The following is a 25,079-nucleotide window of genomic DNA, read 5'->3' as shown; positions in this document are numbered from 1 at the left end:
AAGTTCAGAAAAAGGGTGGGCCGAGGGAGGTTTTCTATCCAAGAGACAGCTCTGAGTCAGCATGGCCTATGAACCTTCTTGTAGCAACTACTGCTGCCAGCTCTCCATGCACAGGGCCGTCAGACCTAGGAACCATAAAAGGACAGAGGGCAAGCCAAGCCCGTTTGTCATCCCCTGCCCTCCGTAAAAGGAGGGTTCTGTGCCTTGGTCTTTCCAGCAGCCACCTAGCATGGCTCCTCAGAGATTTCCAGCCTTGCTGGTTTACCTCAGAGCCAGAAAGCACCATTAATCACATAGTATCCCCAGCCTGGTCATGGAGACCCCACATATGCACACCCTGCAGCTCATCATGAACATGCCCCAAATGGTCCAATCCCAGCAGGTGGAGAGCTGCTTTAGTCTCTCCTCAGTTACCCAGCAAGTCAGCAGCCTGCAACTGATTGTGCCCAGGTACCCAGATTCACCGCAGAAGTGCCCTCCTTCAGAAGAGTTGCACCATGAATATGTGAACTGAGCCTCAGTTATCTCTGTATTAGAACAAGAAGTGAAAGACACACAAATAGTGTGGCCATTCCCAGCCCACCCAACGTTCATAAACACTTATGAGCAACTATGGATGAGAAGAGAAAAAAAGGACTTACCTCATCTACAGACACAGGTAGGATGACTCTACTACAAGAGAGGAGAAAGAATATCAGCTCCAAGCTCTGAAGCCCGAGGTTTGCAAAGCATCCCTTATCTCAGCGGCCCATACCTTGTGGCACCCAACCCTTTCCTCACTGACAAAAACCCAGCAGGGAATGGCCCTCTGCTGCAAGGCAAGGGTCCCCCATGGCTTTCTGGAATCCCGTTCAGAATCCTGTGATTCAGAGCAAACCTGAATTCCCCACTAGTAGGTACTGATCAGGCCATTCACTCACATCTTTCTCTCCCACTCCCTCAACTGTCTCTTTCCCAACAAGACTTGCTAATATGTCTAGTAAAACAGAGACGCTAATAGAGAAGGCTCATCAGGCTCACCGTGAGGACTCACGCCAAAGAATGTGGCCCTGGGGATGTACACCAGTAGCTCCAACCTCCAAACACCAGCCTTCACAGCCAAGGGCTATGAAGGAGCCAATTCCCTAGAGGCTTCATTGCCGCCGCCACCTCTGCTCTCCAAAGGATGTTACAATACATGAAGCCCTAAAAGACGATGCCCAGCTCTGACCTCCAGGGGCTATCCAAAGGCACCCCAACCCTCCATTTCTTTCTTCCTCCATTTTGACTACCTCCAGTTGTTGGAGATGCCACAAATAAGCTGATGGAGAAATCATGGCCAGGGAAGTCCTCAAGAAGCCAGAACTCCAGAGAGCTAAGACGGGAGCCACTTCTCCAGGTGGCCTGCATTTGTAACAGACCAGTGACTGGTCCCCAGTGCGGTGCTTTGATGTCAGAGAGCTGAGAAGAAAGGCCTTGACTGGAGTCAAAAGTCAAGCCACCCAGCACTAAGGAGGCAGAGGCAGGTGGGTCTCCATGAGTTTGAGGGTAGCCTGGTCTACATAGCAAGTTCCAGGACAGCCAGAGTTACATGGTAAGACCTTGTTTTTTGTTTTGTTTTGTTTTGTTTTAAAAAGACAGCTGGGCGTGATGGTGCACGCCTTTAATCCCAGCACTTAGGAGGCAGAGGCAGGTAGATTTCTATGAGGTAGAGGGAGGTGGACCTCTGTAAATTCAAGACCACCCTGGTCTACAGAGTGAGTTCCTGGACAGCCAGGGCTACACATAAAGACCCTATCTCAAAATAAATAAAATTAAAAAACAAAAGACTAAGACAGCAAGCGGCAAAGCTGAGATCGGCAGTGCTCGGAACCTGGCTGGAGCCTGCTGGGCCCTCTGTACCTTGTGTGCTTGCTTAGTAAAGCATGAGAGGATCACAGGCTGCAAAACAGCTTGCTATTCCCTAGCCCCACAAAGTTCTCCCAGGCAGCAAGAAAACACTCAGTGAGACCTGAGGAAAACATCACAGTAAAAGCCAGGCATCAAGCAGAAAAAGCAGCAGGAAAAAAGAAATAAAATAGGCTCCAAGTCTACTGCCTGCTAACTCCCTTCCTCCAGAAAGACTCAATAATGTAAACTCTCCCATTAGAAAAAACCAACAGTGCAAAGAACTTCCAACTTAGAGGGCAGAATTTCTACACCCCCAGAAGGAACTTCCTAGAAAACAATACGCCTTTTATCTTCAAGAACACAGCAAAAATCACATCGAAGAATTGCAGAAATCAAATCAGGAAAAGTCCTGTTAGAGGAAGTGTCAGAACAAAACCATCAGGGCAACTTTCAGATCCAAGCTGCCCCTCAGGACTGACCAGCACTGGCCAATGCCTTCAAGGATGCTCCGAGTCTGCTGCAGTCTACACACCCAGACATTGCTCCCTTGCTCCCTTGGAACAAAACCACCTCAGCAGCCACAGGGGTCAGTTTGAAAGGATAAGGCCATAGGGGCTGGGCTGGGCCAAGACTGGAGCCATGTTCACCATGGCATGACCTTCACTTGCAGCCTTCTCAGAGCTGCAGTACTGCAACTACATCCAAGGAGCCTGATGGCCCCTCCTACCCAGTTTCTCTTCCTGTCCCCCGCCCAGGGATGCATACACAGGGCACAAGTCCATCAGGAAGGAAATAAGATGCTGGGAAGGTTCGGCAATGTCTGCACGCTTCGGTCTTTCCCTGGCAGACTTCAAGTGGGGAGCACAAAGAATGGGAAAGGAATGCCTGTCTCCCAAAATCAGTCCCTCTCTTCAGAAGGTCCTTCTTTCCCCAGCTTGACCTTTTCAAAACCACACATTTCTACAGACTGTAGGAGTCGTGTGGGAATTTTTTTTTTTTTTAAATCTGAAAAGTGAGATGAGCTTCTTCGTTTGGACACTGAGTATTAAAATGCACAGTGCACCATGTTCTCCTTGGTGTGTTCTTGTTCTTCACCACAGCTCTGAGAGCTCTGGCTGGATTAACACCAGACTGGACATCAAGAGATATGCCGGGGCACCTGAATAATGTGTTCCCCAAGAGTCAAGGTGGGAAGATACCTGGCTCTCTACGTCACCTGTCACTCAAACTGCACCCTGTATCTTCAACATCTCAAACACTCCTAAGTGCAAAGTGCCTTCGCTGACCAGATGGAAAGAGTCCTCTAAACGCTTGCTTGGTCTCCAAGAGTTTCACAAGTTTAAGTTTCTCTCTACTTGGACATTTCCCATTTCTGAACTGCTGGGGCTTGGGGGCTCATGCTGCCAACTTGCCCTACCCCCAGGGAAGCTTAGCTTCCCCACAGTCTATAGGCACATCCAATCTCTCCTAGGAGGAGAGCACAAAGTCCTGGGATGGTGGCTTGGAACCATTATCCTCAGGGCTGGGTCACAAGGTCGGAAAAGACTTAGCAATGCAAATAGCCCCACCTGTCAGCCAAGTCCCTGAGTTTCAGGGGCAAACATTCATCTCCCTGTAAGCCCTGCCCATCCCCCAAACCAGCAGCTCCTCACCCCAAAAACATTTGTGGGGCCTCAATTCCTCCAAACAACATCCTCTTCTCTTTGCACCAACACCCAGAATCCCCAAAGACTGGCTATGCCTGTCTTAGTCCCCATCATCTCCATCAGCAGGCACATGCACTCATAGCATCTTCCTGGATGGTCCTGTGCCCTGCTAACTTCCTGCTCTTCTCTGTCACCGAAACTCCTTCACATCACGGCAGAACCTACCCGGGACTTTCTAGACTCTTCATTCAAGTGCTGCCAAGTCCTCAGCAGGCATCCTGAGCTTCTTCCAAAAGCCTCCTCTCCTGCACCTACCACTCAGGTACATGCCACTCCAGCCATCCCCACCCCAGCCCTGTTAGTTCCCTCTGGTTTTCTCTCCTCCCATCACCCAGGCCTGGCCCTGACTGAAGTCCTTTTTTCTGCAACCAATGATTACAATCCTTCCCTTGCTGCCTAAGGCAGCCACTGTCCACGGCCCAGGTTCCGCCTCAGCACTCCTCACCACCACCTCAACTCCCTTCCAGGAGCTACCTTATCTGATCTTCCAGCCCATTGATACAGCTCAGCCTCAAACTCCTCCCTACCGTCAGCCAACTCACCGGCGCTGCCTGTCCTTGTCCCACTGCTCCTTAGTCCCTTACACAACTCCTCACTCTTTCCGGCAGTTCTGCCGGCCCCTTCATCCTCCAGCGCCCACTACAGGGCCACACCACATCCAGCGCTCTCCATTCCCCGGCCCCTCCTCAAGCCTCCCCCCGGCTCTCCCTGTCCCCTTGACCCTTCCTCAGGCCCGGTCCGGCCCGCACCGGTTCTCGGCCTCCTCTCTGGCCTATTCGATCCCTCCTCAGGTGCTTCCTGTCATCCTCTGGCCCCTCCGGCCCCACCTCAGGCCCCGTCCAGCCCCCGCTGTCCTCTCCGCCCCTGCTAGGCGACCCAACAGCCTCATCCGGTGTTCTCCATCCCCCGGCAGGCGATCTGCCTTCGCGGCCGTCATCCCGACCCTCCCTTCCGCCTCGCTTCCGCACTGCCGACCCGACACTCACTACTCCTTGAGCAGCACCATGTCGCTTCGCGGCTCGGCGGCTGCCAGCTGCCAGCCCGGCCTCCCGCCCGCTTCCCGGCGGCCGCTCTCCCGGTGGCCCGGCCCGGCCCGACTGCCTGTGCGCCTTCGTCGTGGTCTGCTCTGTCCCCGCTGCTCTCGCTGCGGTCGACGCGCGGGCTCCTGCCGCCCTGCCCTGGCCTCGCCACCTCCCGCGCCTCTGCCGACGCCGCCCGGAGCTCCGGTTCCGCAGCGCCGCGCGGGGGCGGGGCGTCTCTGCGGCAACCAGAGCGTCAGACGCAGCAGTGCGCGCTGACCTCACGCGGGGCGGGGCCTTCCCAGGCCCGCCCCTCCACCCTTAAATGGGCCGTGGCTCCGGGTCCATGTCAGCAGCATCCAAGTTGGACCCAGGCTGGCTTGGCGCTCAGGAAGTAAAGTGACACGTCTTGTGTGAATACTCTTCTTCATCGGGAGCTGCTGTGCCTGTATCCGTGGACGTCGCTGGTGGGTGTGTTGAGAGCCAAGCGTGTCAAAAATAAAATGAGGGAAGTGGAGATTCAGTTCAGCCACGAAGCATTTGCCTAATCTGGATGCACCAAAAAACCCAAAACAAATAAAACTGTGTATATATGTTCTCTAAATACTTGACTCCACAACTCCCCCAGAAAGGTACTGTTACTGTCCTCATTCACAGGTAAGAAGGTGGCGGAAGTTAGATTTGCTCATCACAGCTTATTCATGATGCAGCTGAGATTTTATTTTATTTTATTTTTTGAAACAGGGTCTCACTATGTACCTCTGGCTGTCCTGGAAATCGCTATGTAGACCAGGCTGGCCTTGAACTCACAGAGACCCACCTGCCTCTGGTTCCTGAGTGCTGAGTGTAGCTGAGATTCTTAGTATCTTCGTGTCTTCTCATCTATCCAATAAACATTGGCTGGGGGTCTGCCTTGTACCAGAACTTGTGCTATCCTGGAGAAAGAAAACAAGACTGGTATTATCTTGCCCTTAGGGAACTGGAGATCAAATGGAGAGGAGGCAGATGATGGCTAAAGGGAACAGGCAATTAGAATGAAAGGGGCTGCTAGGCCTGGTGGTACAGGCCTGTAATCCTAGCTACCTAGGAGCTGAGGCAGAAGAATGGAAAGTTCAAAGCCTGCCTGAACAACTTAGTAAACCTGTCTCAGAAATGATAAGGTAGAGGACAGGGATACAACTCAGTGATAGAGCATTTGCCTTGTACGCAGGAGGCCCTAGGTTGAATCCCAGAACCACAGAAAGAAAGGAAAAGCGAGGCAGCAGGCTGTGAGGAGTGAAGTTGTGTTTGATGAGATTACACGAAGGGCAGTTGGTGTGTGTGAGGAACACTGAGGGAAGGCATCCAGAGGACAAACTCTGCACGGCGCTGCGGAGGGGCAGGCGCAGCAGATACGGGTATGCAAAGGCTGGACTCAAGGAGAACAGGGTGCATCTGGGAGGCTTGTCCTAGTCTGTCTTCTGTTGCTGTGGTAAAGACCACAGCCAAAGGGGACTTTGGGAGGAAAGGCTTTATTACATTGTGTTACCAAGGGAAAACAGGGCAGGAACCTGAGGGCAGGAATGAAGCAGAGGCCATGGAGCAGTGCTGCTCACTGGCTTCCTCAACCTAGGACAGGTGAACCCAGGATTACCAGCCCAGGCATGGGGTACACCGCCCCGGGTGAGCTGTGCTCTCCCACATCAATCATTACTCTAGAAAATGCCCCCACAGGCTTCCATACAGACCAGTCTGAAGGGAACATTTTCTCAACTGGGTTCCCTCTGCAGAGATGACCCTAGCTTGCGTCAAGCTGACAAAAAAGCTCACCAGCACAGGACTAGAAGAGGTAACTGTAGTATTGAGTTTGAAGGCTGAAGAGCTGGGAAGGGCAAGGGTCCAGGTGGGTGGTGATGCCGAAGGAGGCCATTTGAGGGTTTCAGCAGTGATACAAGATTTACGGTGTGGAGTTTCCCTCTGAATGTTGGGAGCATGGATGGAAGGAGAGAGGGATGGAGGGGACCAAACACAGGCAAGGGCACCAGTGAGAAGGCAGTGGCGTAAGTCCAGGGAAGAAAAAAAAAGCTGGACTTGTTAACAAACTGGCCAAATGAGCAACAAGTACAGTACTCAGAACTCAGGAAAGGGGTTGACAAACAGGTGGGACTCACTGAGAGGGGGTCCTGGAAAGATATCTGGATGCAATCGTGAAAGAACTACTCGAGATAGTGGCTCAGGAAGGAGCTGGGACCAGTCACCTGGGCGCTCTGAGTGTTACATGCATTCATCAAACCGTAGAGTGAGGAAGGCTAGCTCCAGAAACCTAGGGCAAAGACTGCAAGATTGAGGGAGTGGCCTGCTCCCTGGTCCCCAGCCCTCCAGCACAGGGCTCTTCCTCCTCTATAGTATCAATGGCTAGTTCTCTAGAAAATGCTGGCTCTCTCCAGGAAGTAACCAGATCCTGCCCCCTGGGAACATGCAGTCTAGCTAGGGAGACTACATTTACTTATTCACTCAATAAATATTGATTGAGCACCTGGCCCTGTCCTAGGTCCTTTTCTAGGCACACAAGACACAAGGGACGACCAAGCACACAAGGTCCCTCCCTTGCTGGATGGAGGGGAGCACAATACAAACTTATAGAAGTGCAGAGACCAGTGTGACTCAAGCTGTCCTGGGCGACTGACCGTGGGGCAGCGTTAACAGCATCAGTTAGAGGAGCTGCTGCTCACTAGTGGATGAAGAGCGAAGCATGAGCCGGCAGGGCTGTGCTGCACATGAGGGGAACCCAAAACACAAGACATCGAGGCTGGAAGACGCAGTTCCCCCGGCAGAATGCTTGCCCTACACTTGCACAGTCCCGAGTTCAACTCCCAGGACTACATAAACCAGGTCTGGTAGCTCATGCCTGTAATCCCAACACTTCTGAGGTAGAGACAGGAAGTTTAAAGCCATCCTCTGCTACCCATTCAGTTTGAAGCTAGCCTGGGCTACCTTATCAAACAACAACAACAAAACAAAAAACAAAAAAAAAGGGGGGCTGGAGAAATGGTTCAGCGGTTAAGAGAACTGACTGCTCTTCCAGTGGACCCGGGTTCAATTCCCAGCACCCACATGGCAGCTCACAACTGTCTGTAACTCTAAGAGCTGACACCCTCATACAGACATACATGCATGCTAAACACCAATGTACATTAAGTAAAAGTAAATAAATTAAAAAAAAAAAAAACAAGAAAAAGAAAGCAAACCAAAGGGCTGGAGAGATGGCTCAGCTGGGTTAAGAGTGCTTGCCACTCTTCCAAAAGACTCACCCAGTGCCCATGTCAGGCAGCTAGCAACCACCTGTCACTACAGCCCCCAGGGCGTCTGCTGCCCCTGACCTCCTCCTGCTCCTGCACTAACACACACAGATACAGACACAGCACATAACTCAGAATGCTGGATGTGGTGGTGCACATACCTTTAATCCCAGCACTCGGGGAGGCAGAGGCAGGCAGAGCTCTGAGTTTGATGCCAGCCTGGTCTCCAAAGCAAGTCCAGGACAGCCAGAGCTATATAGAGAAACCCTGTCTCAAAAAACATACAAAAATAAAAATTAAAAAAGTCTTTAAAGAAAATATAAAGGCCAGGTGTGGTGACACACACCTTTAGCCATGGCGCTCAGAAGAGAGGCGGTGGCGGGCGAAGCTCTGAGTTAGAGGCTGACAATACCCCAACAAACACATACAGTCATCAGAAAGTGCGAGGGTCAGCTTTCCCCACTCCTGGAGCTCACAGACATCAACCTGAAGTAGTTTGTGACAAAGGCGAGGATGGATGACAGCAGAGTCAGGGCTGGTTAAGATTTGAAGAGGTAGCCAGCCAGGCAGTGGTGGTGCACGTGGGAGGCAGAGGCAGGCAGATCTCCGAGTTTCAGGCCGGCCGCTCTACAGAGTTCCAGGACAGTGAGTTCTACACAGAGAAACCTGTCTCCAAGAAACAAAACAAAACAAAAAAGATGAAGGCAATTTGAGCTGAAGAAGACCGGAAAGGATGGTCTCGGTAGAGGAAAAGCGTGGGAGGCACTGGCTTGCCTCTGAACAGCGCCTAGTGGTCACAGTGAGTTGAAAATGAGGTGGCGGGCTGGAGAGACGGCTCAGCGGTTAAGAGCACCAGCTGTTCTTCCAGAGGTCCTGGGTTCAATTCCCAGACAACCACATGGTGGCTCACAACCATCTGTAATGGGATCTGATCCCCTCTTCTAGGTGTGTGAAGACCTATCACTCATACATAAAAACAGATAAATAAAGATTTTAAAAATTTATTTAAAAAAGACAATGAGGCGGCCTATAGACCCCGAGCTTGGAACTTTGAGTGCCACTTGAGAGGCTCCCTCATTGCTTCCTTACAGAGGGAGCCTTAAGGAAGTCGTGACTGACAGTCCAGGTTCAGCTTGGGAGGCTTGCCACCTCTCTCCAAGGATTTCAAAGTCTCCAAGACAGGTTTTCCCAGCCCTCCACACTTGCTTCACTGTGTCTACTCAGAACACAGGTTCTGTCTTACAAATCTGCAGTGCTGTTATCAGCAGGATGAATCATTTCTTCTCTCTCTCAAAGATTTATTTATTTTCATATGCACTACTGTCTGGCCTGCATGTATGTCTGTGTGAGCGTGTCAGGTCCCCCAGAACTGGAGTTAGCAGACAGTTGGGAGCTGCTACGTGGGTGCTGGGTATTGAACCGGGTCCTCTGGAAGAGCAGCCAGTGCTCTTAAACACTGAGCCATCTCTCCAGACTCCATCTTTACTTGTTAATTGTCATTATTATTAGCCTTACAGGGGGCAGCCCAATGGCTCTGTGAGTTAAGGTACTTGTGGCCAAGCCTGACAGTTGATTCCAGGTTGTCCTGTGAATTCCACACGTGTACCATAGAAAGTGCGAGCGTGCGTGTGTGTACGTGTGCCCCAATGTGTTGCGCATGGAGGTCAGAGGACAACGTGTGAAAGTCCTCTCCTTCTACCGTCTGGGTCCCTAGGATTGAACTCATGCTGTCAGGTTTAGCAGCAAGCCACTACATATTCTATACTCACAGAATCAGCTCACGAGGCTTATTTTTCCTTCCTTCCTTTTCTTCTTTCTGGTACCAAGGATATGAAACCCTGGTTTCTTTATTCCTCTCTCTCTCACTCTCCAAGACAGGGTTTCTCTGTCCTAGAACTCGCTCTGTAGACCAGGCTAGCTTCAAGCTCATAGAGATCCATCTGCCTCTGCCTCCAAAGTAATGGGATTATAGTAATGTGCCACCATGGCCCAGCATGACAGGTTCTCACCATGTAGTCCAAGTTTGCCTTGAACTGGTTTTGAGGCCCAGAAGTTTTAGTTTCTTAAAATACTCACTTATGTTAATCTGTTTTTGTTTTAATCCCGAGTGTGGGATTTTGGTTTGGGCTTTAATTTGCCCACAGCTGATAACTCTCTCTCGTGCGGGGTGTGGTCTTTGCCAGCTGGTGACATCCTGCCTTGTAGGACATGGGCACGGTCGAGGGCGCTAAGGCTATGAATGAGGGCCCAGAAGGAGAAAGGGCTGTGCGCGGTGGTGACAAGCGGCAGGCTGAAGAGACCAGAGACGGAGACCACCGCCTGGAGACAGACGACAGAGAGAAATAGTTCAACACGGTGGCTTGGAAGAGACTGCTGGCTCGCTGTGCCCACTGTTAACAAAGATTGGTATAACCCCCAAAAGAACGCTGACCTGAAACAGCCATGAGAAGTAACAGGGTCTGCAACCCATTTCCCTACTAACCTTCTTTCTCCTACCTAGGGTTGGGGGTTGTAAAGGAGAGGCTTTAAGGAACCCCAATAAAAAAGAGTTTATAGGGGGCTGGAGAGATGGCTCAGCGGTTAAGAGCACTGACTGCTCTTCCAGAGGTCCTGAGTTCAATTCCTAGCAACCACGTGGTGGCTCACAACCATCTGCAATGGAATCTGATTTCTTCTTCTGGTGTGCATGAAAACAGTGTTCATAAAATAAATAAATCTTTAAAAAAAAAAAAAAAAGAGTTTATATAACAGGTGTGGTGGAGCACCCCTGTAGTCCCAGCACTCAGAAGGCAGGAGTAGGCAGATCTTGTGAGTTCAAGGCCAGCCTGGTCTACAGAGCAAGTCCAGGACAGCCAAGACTACACAGAGAAACCCTGTCTCCAAAACAAACAAAGAACAAAACAAACAGGCTTTCCTGGGCCTGTGATCCTTCTGCCTCAGGAGTGCTGGGATTATCCAGCTCCAGTTTTTAATTTCTTCATTTTATCTTTTCTGCAAATCATAGTCCATTTTTCCTATCTAAATTTATAGTGTTGTATTTCTTTTTGTTTTGTTTTCTTTTTTGAGACATGATTTTTCTGTGTAGCCTTGGAGGAAGACCAGGTTGACTTCGAACTCAGAGGAATCTGCCTTTCTCTGCCTCCCAAGTGCTGGGATTAAAGGCATGGGATACCCACTGTGCCCAGCTCAGGGTTGTCATTCTTTTAGAGAAATTTACTAAATAAAATCCCTGTGCTTGTTTGTTTTACACTTTTTTGTTGTTTGTTTTGTTATTTGGACAAGGTTTCTTTGTGTAGCCCTGGCTGTCCTGGAAATCTCTTTGTAGAGGGATGGCCTCAAACTCACAGCATTCTGCCTGCCTCTGCCTCTAAGTGCTGGGACTAAAGGCGTGGGCCACCACCCCTGGCTGTTGAACACACTTTGAGTTATGAGGTTTTTCTTGTTTTATGTGTTCTATGTATCACAGCCTAACCCTCAAACCTACTGTGTAGATAAAGGTGACCTTGATTTTTCTAATCCTGCTTCCTCTGCCTCTTCAACGCCAGGATTGCAGCCAGGAACCACCATACCAGGTCTATGGAGGTTGAACCAGGGCTTTGTGCTGGGCAAGTGCTCTATCAACTGAGCCACATCCCTAGACCCTGAGCTGTGTTTCCTACATCACTTTCACCCTAGCAAGTTTGGGTCACCCAGGCACAGGCCCTCAGATGCAAGGACCATGCTCCAACCCCTACAACCCCCTCCCAACAGCCATCCCAGGTCCTGATGCCTCAGAGTCCCAGCCTAACACTTTGCTCCCCGTGTGACACTGGGCATGTAACCCCCTCTGTGCCTCAGCCTCTTGTCTGTAAGATGAGAACAATGCCAAACGCCTGCATAATGGTTGAGCAGGGACTCGTTAAAGGAGCTTTGCAGCTTTAATGTGGTGTTGCAGCACGTGGTATGAGTCCATGTTGTTTTAACTACTTTATTATTCTCTGTGTACGTACATTACGTACCACTGTGTGCCTGGCACAAAGTAGGTCAGAAAGGGGCATCAGATCCCCCAGAACTGGAGTTACAGACAGCTGTGAGTGATCTTAACCACTGGGCCAACTTTCCAACCCAGAGCACTAGCTGCTCTTCTAGAGGACTTGAGTTCAGTCCCCCGAACCCTTGCCAAGGAAGTCATAACTGTTTGTAGCGCTACAGAGTCTGCTGCTCCAGCCTCTGAGTGATTGCACTCACATGAACATACCCCTGCGTACACACACACACACACACACACACACACGCACACACGCTCACACACTATTTTAAATGCTTTTATTGATCATGTGTACGCGTGCGAGCCTGAGTATATGCAGCACACCACGTGTGTACGGGTGCCTGAGGAGGCCAGGAGAGAGTGCTGGATCCCTCAGATCAGGACTTACAGGCGGTTGTAAGCCACCTGATACGGGTGCTGGGAAATGAGCCTGGGTCCTTGGCAAGAGTAGCATGTGTTCTTAGCCACTGAGCCATTTCTCCCACTCCTACTTTTCGAGACAGGGTTTCTCTGTGTAGCCCTGGCTCTCCTGGAACTTGCTGAACCATCTCTCCACCCCCATCGTCTGCTTTCTTACTGTTTCTCTCTTCCGGGAGCCTCCCCTTTCCCTGTTAAACGTCTTTGCTCCTGGACTCCAGGAGGGGTTTTCTGTCATCCTTTCTTTGCAGCTGTCTTCTTTCTGCCTGTCTCCCTCCCCCACTACCCCTCACACTCTTCACCTTTGTGTCTCTGGATCTCAAGGCTCAGCGCCCTGAGTTTCTCCTGGCCGGCGGGCCCCTGATACCACCTCAGTCACAGCCACACCTGTAACCCATCTCTGCATATCTCGGGGAGACTATGTTTCACTGTTTCCATCGTCTGCCCTGCCTCTGCCTACCTGGCTAGCGGGTGCTGATCTCCTACCTGTTTCCCGACAACTCCTTCTCTCTTTGGCTTCTCTCTCTGTAGCCCAAGCTGGCCTCAAACTCATGATCCTCCAACCTGCTCCTCCTGCCTCAGCTGCTGGGATCACAGGCAAGCAGCAACCACCAGGCCTAGCTCAGCTTTTGTTTTTGTTTTTGTTTTTTTTTTTTTTATCCCCACAGCATTTACTGGGCAGCTATTTCACACTGGAGCCACCTGAGTCCCTGGAGGTATTGCGATGACCGAGGCAGGGCTCCTGCCAGCTCTCAGGGAGCACTCATTCTGGTGGCAGTGGAGACACCAAAGAGCAGAAACTCAGCAGTGTGGCTCTTAGTGTGCCTGAGGTCCTGAGTTCTGTCCCCAGAACTACAAAATGAAAACAAATAACCCCTATTACCCATGACTCTGGCTGCCCAACTGGTCCTACTGGGCCCTCGGTAGGCCTGAGGGCAAGCTGCTGAGTGTCCTTGACAAATCTGTGACTAAATATGGACTTTGTGTCCCTCAGGAATTAGATTCAAGTGTTTAACCCATTTGCTGTTTCTGAACAGCATTCATTCTGAGCCAGGCCGGGAGAGAAGTGATTAAAAACAAGACAGACAAACAAAAAAGCCGTAGGATGCTGAAAGAAGGCAACATTTGCTGGGCCCAGTAGGATGAGCTGGAAGCTCTGGTGTCCCATGATGCAAGAAGACCCATCACCTCACCCTCTCCTCTCACTTTGGCCTATAGAGGGTTAAAACAGATCTGAGCAGCTGTGATATTTTTATTTAAAAACTTATTTTGAGCTAACATTTGAAAAGGGTGATATTTTATGTAAAACTCAGGATTCCCTGCTTCTCAGGGGAAAAAAGTATCAGGAGTTCCGGCCCCATGGGACACATTCCACCTGCCAATAACTGGCATCTCTGTAAGTGGGGGCTATAGCCCCCAAGCCCTGGTTCGCCCTTGAGGTGGAGGTCAAAGTCAAGGGCTCCTGTGTGGCTGCAGAGCTTCCCTGTGTGGCTCTGTTTGTGAGTGAGAAAGAGATGTCTTCCTTATCTCCATGGAGGGCAGGGTGGAGGTGGGGAATGGTAGCAACAGGACAGGGGCAGGGCCAGAGTGCACCCTCCAAGCTCGCAGGCTTCACCTCACATCCTAGCTTCTCTACCCTGTGTGTCCTCCTGAGTGGGCCCATCCCTGACTGCCCCTCTGCTGAGCTTCCGTCCCCTCCACACTAGCAGCGAACCATACTTCACACTAGAGGTAGGGCGTCTGAGCAAGAGCCGTGTGATCCAGACAGAGACACGAGGGAGCCTCGAAGGAGTTCTTAGTCATTCTCAGCATACGTTTATTAGGTGCTTACTGTGTGCCAAGGTGTACGCTGGGGGCTAGGAACAGTAGAGTGACAGGGAAGGGCCAAGGTCAGCTGCTGAGTTATCAGTGACACTACTTGACCCTGCTGAGTGTCAGAACACACCCTCAAGCCTCATCCTAAGGCTTGGGCTGGGCCTTTGCTATGGCCTGGATTCTGACCTGCCTAGATGCTCCTAGGCAGAAAGGGACACAAGGGCCTTCCCTCCTCTGCCTCCTGTTACAGCCGAGGCACCCCACACATGGCTCTCGACAGACACACCAGAGCATCTCAACAAGAGCACGTGCGTGCCCACATACACACAGACGAGTTACAGCATGAGGCACCCCTATACATGGCTCTCGACAGACACACCAGAACATCTCAGCACCCGCACACACGTGCACACACGTTCTACAGCACACAGGCACCCGTATACATCTTTCTCAACACAGAAACACACATACACACGCACACATAAAGGAAGGCCTGGCCAAGCAGTCATTTAAAAAGGCAGTCATTAAAAAAGTGCTACCCCAGGACTGGGACTTTTGACCCCAAGACTCTTTGGCCAAGCCTCTTACCAAAATGTCAAAGTCAGAAATAGAAAAGTGGGCAACTGGGCAAAGAGAACGTAAGGCTTCACTGTAAGAGAGGTTCTGAGGGGACTGAGGTCAGCAGGACTGACCTTCCCACTGACCTGGCCACCAGACCAGCATGGTCAGCCACCTGAAGTCAGTGTCCGTCTGGAGGGAAGGTGCCTTGTTCCCTGTGCCGTCCGCCTTTCTCCAGGGCCCCGGCGGGTGTTTCTGCTGCATGCCACACACACTGCTGTTGGTGAGATCTACCTACAGGTCCCCTTAGCCACACCGGGAGAGCACAGACGCCTCCACTCCATGTGAGAAAATGACACTCAAGCTTTCCCTGAGAATGCAGTCTGGCTGCTCATGTGTGTGCTCCCCTCAGAGAACAGTCAAGGTTAGGGAGCTGCCCACAGTCCTGTCTCGGATCTGTCCATCTAAGAATGACTCACTGCAGGGACCGAGGCGTGCAAGATTGTGGTTGTTAGCAGGGCCACAATGCCTTCCTCACAGAGGACACTGACACTCAACACTCAAGAGGCTTGTCCACACCCTGGGCCTCAGGGCAAATTAGAGCATGGGGATATCGTCTTGAGACCCTCAACCCAGGGAAAGGGCTACAGCCTGAGGATAAGGAAGTCCCCCTGGAATATTTGGGTGCTCTTGTGTTCACAGCCCATGGTCTATGTCTGAGGGAAGTAGCCAACACACTTGGGCTGGGCCCTTATCAGTTATCATGTCACAGATAAGGGCCTCACTGTCCCGAAGCCCAGGAGAACCTCTTCCCGCCCTTCACGGGCAACAGCATTGAGACTATAAGGGCCCTGCTCTGTGGAGGCAGCTGCAGCGCTCTGAGCAGGGTTGTGCTGCAATTCAAGGCGTGTGTCCCACCATCCCTGGCCAGCTATGCACACGCTTTCAGCAGAACTTCTTGGGGGACAGACACAGGAGGTAGCCCCTCCCCCCCAAGGGCCTTTACTGTCTTTGGTTCCAACTTCATGATATGTCCCTAGCACGGAGGCGCTCTGTCAGTCAGCACCTCCTCAAACTACTTTCCTCCCCACGGGGGCGCCTCTGGGAGGCACCAGAATCAAGCCAAGACACAGGTGAGACAGGCAGCCTGCCATCTGTTTTTGTTGTCTTAGAACACAGGAATCTCCTGGAAGCCAGGTTGGCTTCAAACTCACCGTGTGGCCAAGGATGATCTAAACTCATGTCACCACCTTCCAAGTGCTGGGATAACAGGTATGTGCCCCATGCCCAGTGTGATTCAGAGCTGGGCATCAAACGCAGAGCTTTGTGTGAGCTAGGCAAACACACTAACAACTGAACTACACCCACCACCAGCCCCGAAGCCTACAGTCTTAACACTGCAGGACCTTCCAGAAGTATGTCACACATGCAGGGCCACAGCTCAGGCTGGAACATGCCACCCTTTGCCCCCTGGTACTGGCATTAACAGGACCATGCCACATTTCCACAGCTCCACCATTCAGACAGCAATGCAGAAAACATCTTTTTTTTTTTTTTTTCTCACATCCTTATAACACTTGTGTTTTTGTTTGCTTGTTTTTTAAGTCTCATTGAGTAGTCCTGTCCGGCCTGGAACACGTGTGATGTAGACCAGCCTGGCCCTGAACTCAGAGGATCCTCTCGCCACTGTGCCTGATGCTACATGCCTTCTCAGACAGCTGCAATGTTCACGAACGAGGGAGAAGTGTGGTGGGTACTCCCTGTGAAGCAACTGCTCTGACTTTACCTCAGTATACCCTGACATTTGACTAGTCCTTCTCAGAAACAAACCACCAGTACTCTATCACAGACCAGGGTTCCGGGAGGTGGCTTGGAAAACCCAGATCCAGTTCTTTTGGGAAACGGGGCCTTGTCCATGCTAAGAATGAGCTCTACCACCAAGGAACAAGAAGCCCCAGAGCAAGCTACCAGTAGCTCACTGTTGTGGGGTTTATGATTTGAATGTCTGAGCAGACTGGAGCGGAGACTTGGCAGTCCACTAGGACTACAGGGCCCGACCTTGGCCTGGGGGCAGCTCTTGTGTCTGCCCTCACCACATCTGCACACTACTCAGCGGATGACTCCTGTAGTCGCCACGTAACGTAACCCCTGGGTCACAAGGTGACAAGAAACAGTCAAGGCGGCTTCGGGCTTGGCCTGTCTATTTGGAACAGACAGCAGTGAAGGCAGCCCACACTTCTCCAGTCCCATATGCCTGAGGTACGGGGTAGGCAGGGCTTCTCTTTGCCTGTGGCCTTCCCTAGACTTGTCACTCGAAGCCAGGCTTGTCACCAGCAGAACACAAATGGGCTCTGATTACACAGCCCTGGAACTCTCCATGTAGACCAGGCTGGCCTCAGACTCGGCCTGCTTTAGCTTTCTAAGTGCTGGGATTAAAGCATGTGTCACTGTGCCTGCCTTCTCTCCTCTTCCTTCCTGGAAGAACCTCTTGCCCTGTCTTTCCTCGCAGTCAGAAAACAGGCACATACAATGGTAGTCAACCGGTGTGTGAGGAGGGGGCATCCGTTACCAACAGGAAAATGGATTTATTGCTTCATAAAAAGAATTCTGATGAAACTTAAAGAGGAAACCATAGACTTAAAAACCAACTCACCCCTCTTGGCACCCCAAGAGGTCTCAGACAGGGGTTTTAGGGGCCATTAAGGTGAGTGGGCTATTGAGCCAGGCAGGCCAGCTAGGTTTCTCCTACAAAACAGATCCAGGGCCTGAACGCAGTCTGCCAGCAGGGGGCGCTGTAACCACACGGCCATGCACAGAGCTCCATCAGAAAGCAAGGCTGACTGGGTAGGCTTGGCTGGCCTCTGGTCTGGTCCACTGGTAGAGGCAGCTCCCTACCGTAAACACTCACGAACACACTCACCACATAAACACACACCCCTTGGTTACTCACTAATCCTCTTCCCTACTTAGGCTTGGTGCTTCACATCTACCACTCACGGCCTTGTTCCCACCCCAGAAAACAGCTGTGTGTGGGTGGAAGGGTGCCCTTGTGGTGTCCCCTACGTTCCCTTCAGGTTGTAGGCTGGAACAAGGGTGGCAGTAGAGGTGTACTTCCTACTCTGAGGAAGCCTTGCCCACAGCTCTTGAGGCCTTGTGTTAATATTCTGCCCTCCATCCCTTCCTCAGCCTGAGACAGTGGGGCTTCTCTCCACAGGCCTTCAAGGAAAAGACTGGGCGGTGGGGTGGGGTGGGCGTTGGGATTACAAAGGGATAGCACCAACAACAGGAAGCGGGTCCTTCCTTCCTCAGGCAGCCAGACTGGCCTGGGGAGGTGAGGGGCCAAGCGAGGGGAGTGCAGACAGTGCAAGCCTTTGTCTTCAGGTAGGCGTGGTCGGTGGACATGCAGCTCAGGGACAGGTAGTGTGGTCAGAGGATGGCGGCCCCTCCGCTTTGGCAAGAGGCAGAATCCAGATCAGTGAGAGAGAGCCTGCTTGACGGGGGCGGAGGGGTCACCTTGGCTCCAGGTAGAAGCTCCATGGAGAGCCAAGGTCCCGGAGCCCCTGGGGTGACAGCTAGGCTAGGGCAGCCCAGCTTCTGGCAGTGGTTGGTTCACTGTCCTGGGCCCTCTCCTGTCCCCCCACACCAGCACTTCACAGCCGGGGGCCAGGGCTTTGTGAGGAAGTGTGGGCTCCAGTGTAGCAAAGGGTAGGATCCAGGGAGCTCACGGGATCCTCTGGGGTGGGGAGATGACAGCACTCAGTCACTGAAGCTCAGGCAGAAGGCCGCAGCTGAGGCGGTGGGCACTACACGAAGGCCTCCCGGTTGGAGGAGCCGTTGATCTTAAGGAACAGCTTGCTGTCTTCCCTCTTCTGTTGAAGCTGCCTCTCCAGCTGCCGCCGGTAGCAGATCAGGTAAAGTGGCAGGCAGAAGCCCAGCATGCTCATGATGAGCAGACCCACGTTCACCTGGGGAGGTGGGGAGGGGGCTGTCAGGAGCTGTATTCACCACAGGGCAGCACCCTCCCTCCTGGGCACACAGGTTTGGGGGAAGGAGGTAGTCAGGAGAAAGGAGTGAAAACTAAACAGGAAGTGTCAAGAGGTCTCAGGGCTGCCGCTCCACATTCCAGTACCTAAATGTCCCAGTGCTCCAAGTGCCGCTCAGCAGCCTTCAGGGACTGCGCTGGGACCGGACAACTCATGTCTGCATTAGAATGATGGGAAGCCTGGGATCCACCCCAGGATCAGATCCAGAGAGGCCATTTTTATCTCCTCCTGCCTAGCCACCACTCACAAGGAACCCCTGATTGGGTTCTGTCCAGCATTCCCACACTGCCTGCTGTCCTTGGGCTCCACTTCCCAGGAACAGAATGAAGAGACACCCTGACCCTTCTTACCCACAGAGGGTCTCCTCCAAGAGGACCCATCATGGCCAGAAACAGCGGCTGCTGCAGGAGAGCAAAGAGTGCGCTGACCAAAGACTGCAGTCCTGTGAGGCTACCGAACTGTGTGGAGGGGTACCTGTTGGGGCAACGAGACCTGTCACAGCCAATGCCATTCACTGGCTTCCCCAACCCCTCACTGGCATGGCTCAGGCCTGCTGGTAAGCAGGGCTACACCACCCGTGCCTGCTGGGAGAGCCTCTGGACGGTTGGGTGCTGATCCCTGAGGCTCCAGACTGCTCAGATGTGCCCTCCGTCTGTGGGTGTAGGGCTGAGCAGGGTGGAAAGTGTGGTGCCAGCAAAGTCTGTGGCTTGGGAAACACTCCCGGGAAGCAGGTTGGAGGCTGAGCATGGCTCTGCTGTAATCCCCCTCCAGGAGCATTGCACAATCACGGAAACTCAGCATCACAACTCTTGCCCGACTCCCTCACACCCTGCCAGGGCAGCCACAACTTCCTCTAGGACTGGGGAGGGCCACGCGGGGGACAGAAGGACCTGGAATGACCCCTGTAGGGTGCTGCTTAAAGAGGGAAGGAGTTCTGGGCCTGATCTCGGGGAACATCAGACTCCGTTGCCCAAGAAGTACAAGGGAGTCCTAAGCTAGGATAGGATAGGCTGCGCTCCTGTCACAGACAGTGGGCTGAGCCCTGGGCAAGAGAGGCAGGAACAGCTGTGTAGCTTCTTGGAAAAGACACAGGCTTCACTGCAGCCAGGGTCCAAGGGGGTTATGGCCAGCGAATGGCCCTTTGAAGCCCTGAGTGAGGACAGCCCAGGATTTCTGGGTCCAGTTATCCATGACACTGCCCCTAAATACACTTTAGTATTTAGCTTCAGGCAGCCAGAACCCAACCCTGTCCCAGTGAGCAGCCAGGGATGATGCCAGGAATTGGCTGAGTGGCAACCCCTAGGGCTCAAAGGCACTGACCCAGCTGAGAGACTGACTTCGTGTTAAATGCCAAGGCTTGTGGGCACCCAACTGTCTGCCTACCAACTCACCTGCTGTCAGGTGTGTATAATGGCCTTTTTCTGATACAGAGCTGAAACAGCCCTTGATGCCAATGAAACACAACAGAAGGGAAGGACAGGCCAGCTCCAGGGTCTCGGTGCCACCTGCGGTTCCCTTGGGTTAGGGCCACCACACCACCCAGAGCCCCCGGGGACTTACACAGCAGCATATAGGCCCCCTACGGCAGAGTGGATGAATCCTCGCACAATTGTGTGCAGGACGAAGGAGAAGATCTGAGGGAGGGAAGGAGGGAGAGCAGAGTGTGAGCAAGAAAGCCTCCTCTGTCCTTTCCCTCTGGCTCCTGGAGACACAGGCACAGGGACTAGAGCCAGCTGGATGGCCCCAGCTCTCAGAGCAGAATTTCCTGTCCTTTGGTTTTGTTCTGTTTGAAACAGGGTCTCACTGTGTAGCCCTGGCTGCCCTAGAACTCTCTATGTAGACCAGGATGGCCTCAAACTCACAAGGATCTGCCTGTCTCTGCCTCCACAGTGCTGGGGTTAAAGTTATGCACCACTATGCTGGGCTGTTAATAAAACTTTATATCATTAAAAAAAATTTAGAGTCATAGCCTGATAACCACAAGTTTTTATATATATACATAAATTTTACTTTTGTGTATCAGTGTTTAGCCTGCACACACACATATATATATATACACACACCCCATAAGTGTATCTTGTGCCAGAGTCCAGAAGATGGCTCTAGATTCTTTGAAACTGGAGTTACAATGTAAGTCACCAGGTGGGTGCTGGAAACTGAACCCAGGTCCTTGCATAGCAGCTTTCCTTGCTCTTAGTCACTGAGCCATCTCTTTAGGTCTGTCATTTTTTAAACTGTGAGCTGGCTCAGCAGTTGAGAACACCGCCCGCTCTTCCAGAGGACCTGGTTCAATTCCCAACAACCTGGCAGCTAACAACTGTCTGCAACTCTAGTTCTAGGGGGCCTAATGCCTTCTTCTGGCCTCTGTAGGCACCAGCACACACTTAGTACACACACACACACACACACACACACACATTTAAAAAAACTTTTGTTGTTGTTGTTCTGAGACAAGGTTTCTTTGTGTAGCCTTGGCTGTTTGGGACGCACTTTGTAGACCAGGCTGTTCTCGAACTCACAGCAATATGCCTGCCTCTGGGTCCCTGAGTTCTGGGATTACAGGCGTCTGCCACCATTTCTGGCAACTTTTTTCTTTCATGTTTATTTACTTACTTATTTCGTTGTTTTTTTTTTTTTTTTTCTTCTTCAAGACAAGGATTTTTCTGTATAGTCCTGGCTGTTCTGGAACTTGCTATGTAGACCAGGCTGGCCTTAAACTCCTACCTCTGCCTCCCAAGAACTGGGATAAACTTTTTTCTTTAAAGAATTACACTTACTTATTTTGTACATGCAGATGTCGGTGACTCTGTATGGGGGTCAGAGGACTTTTGGGAGTTGGTTCTCTCCTGGCATGTGGGCCCCAGGGTCAAGGTCACCAGGCAAATACCTTCCACTTCTAAATCACCTTGCTGACCCTTTCATGAATTTTGTAGCCAGTTGCTAAGCAGTCATTATGAAAATTTTAATTACATAAACTTACAATTAAGAAATTAAGTTGACTATCTTAAAACAAAGGTAATGAATGCTCCAAGTTTATCATTTCCTAATTCTTTCCCTAGTCTTACTACTGAATGTTCTGAGGGCATCTTCATGTGTGTGTAGAAGAGAAATACCATATTGTTGTGGTTTACTGCGAACCCTTCCAAACTCCACACCCACTGGTGTTTTATTGAGAGTTTAAAGCCAGCCATGATAACAGTATTCATACAAGGGACACTGCAAACAAATGCACAAAAGCACAACATGCCCTTACCAAGCTCTACAAATCTGTATTTTATGTGAGGACTTTTCCAGAGGTCTCCCTGCCTGGTGATCCAGGCTCTACTTACCGACTGTCAAGTGGCTGTCTTCACCTGCCTGGCAAATCTCTATTACAGGGTTTTCAAGGCCTCTTTCTGGGAAGGCCCCCACTGGCCGACCCTGAGAGGCACTGGCCATCTTACTCTGCCAGAGGGCCCTGTGTTTGTCCTTAGTTTCTTTCATCTTGCATTAGCATCGAGGACCTGCTCTCAGGAATGTGGGTGGTAGAGGGCCCAGGGCTACCCTGGCAGGCTTGAAAGCTCATGCAGCTGTGGATTTATACAGGCTCTGTCTCTGCCTTCACAACTGGCCTTCAGAGAGACTGTCTTCCACTGAGCATCTTCCCTCTGTTAGACGAGATGGTCTGGACAAAGGTCCTTGCGGCTCTTTCGCTGGTGCAAGTCTCCAGTGGTTTATCAGGTGCGCACACCCAGTGCTAGCACATACACGTTTCAGCACCTGTGGGTGAGCACACCTGTGTGCTCAACACAGCTCAACACCTGGCACCTTGTAAACAAAGAGCCTCTTCGTTTCTTCCTGGAGCTGGCGTGAGACATCGCTGCACTTCGGCTGCACCCAGTGGGACGCCCAGGAGCCTCTCACGTGCGCCCTTCACCTTGTAAACTAGGGCTCTGGGCCTAAGCAGACTGCTACAACATTTTCACAGACCAAAGGGTGGGGCCCAGGCAGGTGCAAGTCTACTTGGCCTACAAACTCTATCAAGTCAGGTTTCAAAAACTCAGAACTCTTGTGCAAGGCAAAGCATGGTGGTGTGCTCTTGTAATCCCAGCACTTAAAGGGCCGAGGCAGGAGAATCAAGTCTGCGGCAAGCACAGAAAGACTCTGTCTCAAAAGACAAAAGAAATCTTGTATAAAGGAGTTAAGCCTTTGAACCCTGACACCACGCCAGGATTGGTCACTCTGTGTTCCCTCCAGGATTATAGCCATGTGGACACTGCTGTCTCTGCCACTAAGAGAGCTGGGGTTAAAAGCTTGTGTCACCACACTCAGCCTCAGACAAAACCTCTTTAGACTGTCAAGATTTCAACGTCTGAGAAAATGCAAAATCACACAGTTCCGGGAAGCAGATGGTGGTGATACCCATAGCACACCAGCTGCCTAAAGACAGAGAAGAACAATGTGCCTTCTTGGAGAAGAGTCCAGAAAAGCTGACCTTCATAGCTCACCCTTTGCTTCAGTCCATAGCTGGGGAGTGGAAGAGGCTCAAGCAGACCGCCAGCAAACACTGGCAGCTGGCCAAACTGAACGAATGATGTCACACGCACGCGTTAGCCTCTAAACACCTCTCATCTGCGTCCCTCTCCCCAGACCTACCTGTAGAGGCAGATTAGGAATGAGGCAGGTGACCCCAAAGCCCACGAGCAGCACATTTGTGAAGGCAAAGGCGCGCATGGCGTTAGTGACTTTCTGAATCTGCCTGTCTCGTTTGGGCTTCTTCTCCCCTCTGTGGAGAAAGCACACACAGAACTTAGGCTGTGGGGGTGCTCCCTGGAGGAAGGTGGGCCTTCCCCAGTGATCCCAGGCCACTCAACCCCATCTCAGAGCAGTACTAGGGATGCTCTCTGGCCTGCCATCTCAGATGCTGGTTCAAGCGGAGGCTCGCACCGCCGAGAAGACAGCTTCACCCCGCAACCCTGCTCAGCGAGCTCACTGACGGCGGGGGGGGGGGGGGGGAGCAGAGTGGGTCCCAGTGAGGATGCAGCAAAGCCTCACTGCACCCATATCTTGCAGGAAGCTGGTAATAAGCCAAATACGAGCGTGAGTTGGTTTCCCCTTGGAGGGCAGGATAGGGTGAGGGGAAACAAACACAGAGCAGATGGAACCAGGATGGCAGATAGCCTTTTGGCTCTAGGGCCTAACCTAGATAACAGAGAGTCTCTGTAATTATTTCCTCGTGGATTAACTATTACTGATTCCAGCCACACCACCCACACTGAAACCCCATGGATGATCACAAGAACGGATGGCAAATGTTCAAAAGAGGGCAGCAATTTGCAGTTCCACCACTTTCTAAGTATACCACCTCTGAGAGCCTCAGACATCCAGCCCTGGTCCCCTCATCTGTGAAATGGGTACAGCACCAACACACGCTCCATCACAGTACCAAGCTGAAGTGAGACACTGTATGCGAAGTGCTTGGCATTGGGCCTGACACAATAAATACGGGCCTGTCATGAGATGGGCGTTGGAGAAAACAGCATTTAACTCATCCTCTGATCTTAGGGCCTAGCCCTTTCACAAAGCAGGCCTCCAGAGCCCTGCTTAATCTTCATAATCAGCACATCATTAGCATGTTTGGTTAGAGAAGCTGACAACCTCAGTGAGTGGAATGACCCCAGCCTCCTAGAGTGGCTTGTGCCAATGATGTGAGTGGTCCTGCGTTTCCCTCTGCTTCCATCTGTATCACTGTCTCCCAAACTTCATCACATCAGAAAATTCCACGGAAGCAGGAACAACGTGTTCTGAACTGGCAAGGCTCCTGAGCACACCTCCTGCTCCTCCTGCCCGCCAGGCCCCGAGTAAGCAGGCTGTGGCCTACGTACTGAGCGGTGTCTTTCTCCTCAGGCTCCTCGGAAGTCTCTTCACACTCTTTCAGCCTCCAGTCCATGATGTAGCCGATGACAGGCGCTGTCAGCAGGCAGAGCAGCTGGAGTGCACCGAAGATGGACGTATAAAGGGCAACTGGGAGGGAGATGGCACGTCACGGGGGCTCCAGACACCGCCCTGGGGACCAGCTTCAGTGGGGTCTGCAGGTGCTCAGGGGTCTGCCTTGGAGCCCCTGGTCGCTATGGGTTGAAAGGAACCTACAGATCTTAACCTCTGAACTCAAAGCTGGAACAAAGGCCAGTTTTCTGCTCCAAACCTCTACGGCTTCCCCTGAAACAGCTAATGAAATCCAGTATGTCACAATGACCCCCACAGTCAAAGTTTCAGGAAGTCACTCTGACTGGAAAACCACAAGATCACCGATGCCCATGACTGGGGCTTTATATGTGACTAACCATCCTTTTCTGTCCCCAGAATTG

The 25,079-nt window shown here is 51.7% G+C and overlaps 2 protein-coding genes across 4 annotated transcripts in view; both read right to left on the bottom strand.

The window, feature by feature from the left end:
* Pitpna (phosphatidylinositol transfer protein alpha) overlaps nt 1-4,832 on the bottom strand; it is a 36,249-nt gene extending 31,417 nt beyond the window's left edge. Inside the window, exons 1-2 of the mRNA XM_055619670.1 lie at nt 4,562-4,832; nt 642-672 (exon numbers count right to left, since the gene is read on the bottom strand). Of these exons, the coding sequence (XP_055475645.1) occupies nt 642-672; nt 4,562-4,581 (51 nt within the window). The 5' untranslated portion in view covers nt 4,582-4,832. The remainder of the gene's footprint in view (nt 1-641; nt 673-4,561) is intronic.
* A 9,276-nt stretch (nt 4,833-14,108) lies between these two features.
* Slc43a2 (solute carrier family 43 member 2) overlaps nt 14,109-25,079 on the bottom strand; it is a 44,622-nt gene continuing 33,651 nt past the window's right edge. For all 3 annotated transcript variants that reach the window (XM_055619637.1, XM_055619638.1, XM_055619636.1), the window contains exons 10-14: nt 24,597-24,735; nt 23,368-23,497; nt 20,293-20,366; nt 19,083-19,206; nt 14,109-18,654 (exon numbers count right to left, since the gene is read on the bottom strand). In XM_055619637.1, coding sequence (XP_055475612.1) covers nt 18,493-18,654; nt 19,083-19,206; nt 20,293-20,366; nt 23,368-23,497; nt 24,597-24,735 — 629 coding nt within the window. In that variant the 3' untranslated portion in view covers nt 14,109-18,492. The remainder of the gene's footprint in view (nt 18,655-19,082; nt 19,207-20,292; nt 20,367-23,367; nt 23,498-24,596; nt 24,736-25,079) is intronic.

Source organism: Psammomys obesus, unplaced genomic scaffold (assembly GCF_907164565.1).
Source record: "Psammomys obesus unplaced genomic scaffold, mPsaObe1.curated_primary_1811, whole genome shotgun sequence".
NCBI lineage: Eukaryota > Metazoa > Chordata > Mammalia > Rodentia > Muridae > Psammomys > Psammomys obesus.
This window is presented reverse-complemented; position numbering and strand designations above follow the sequence as displayed.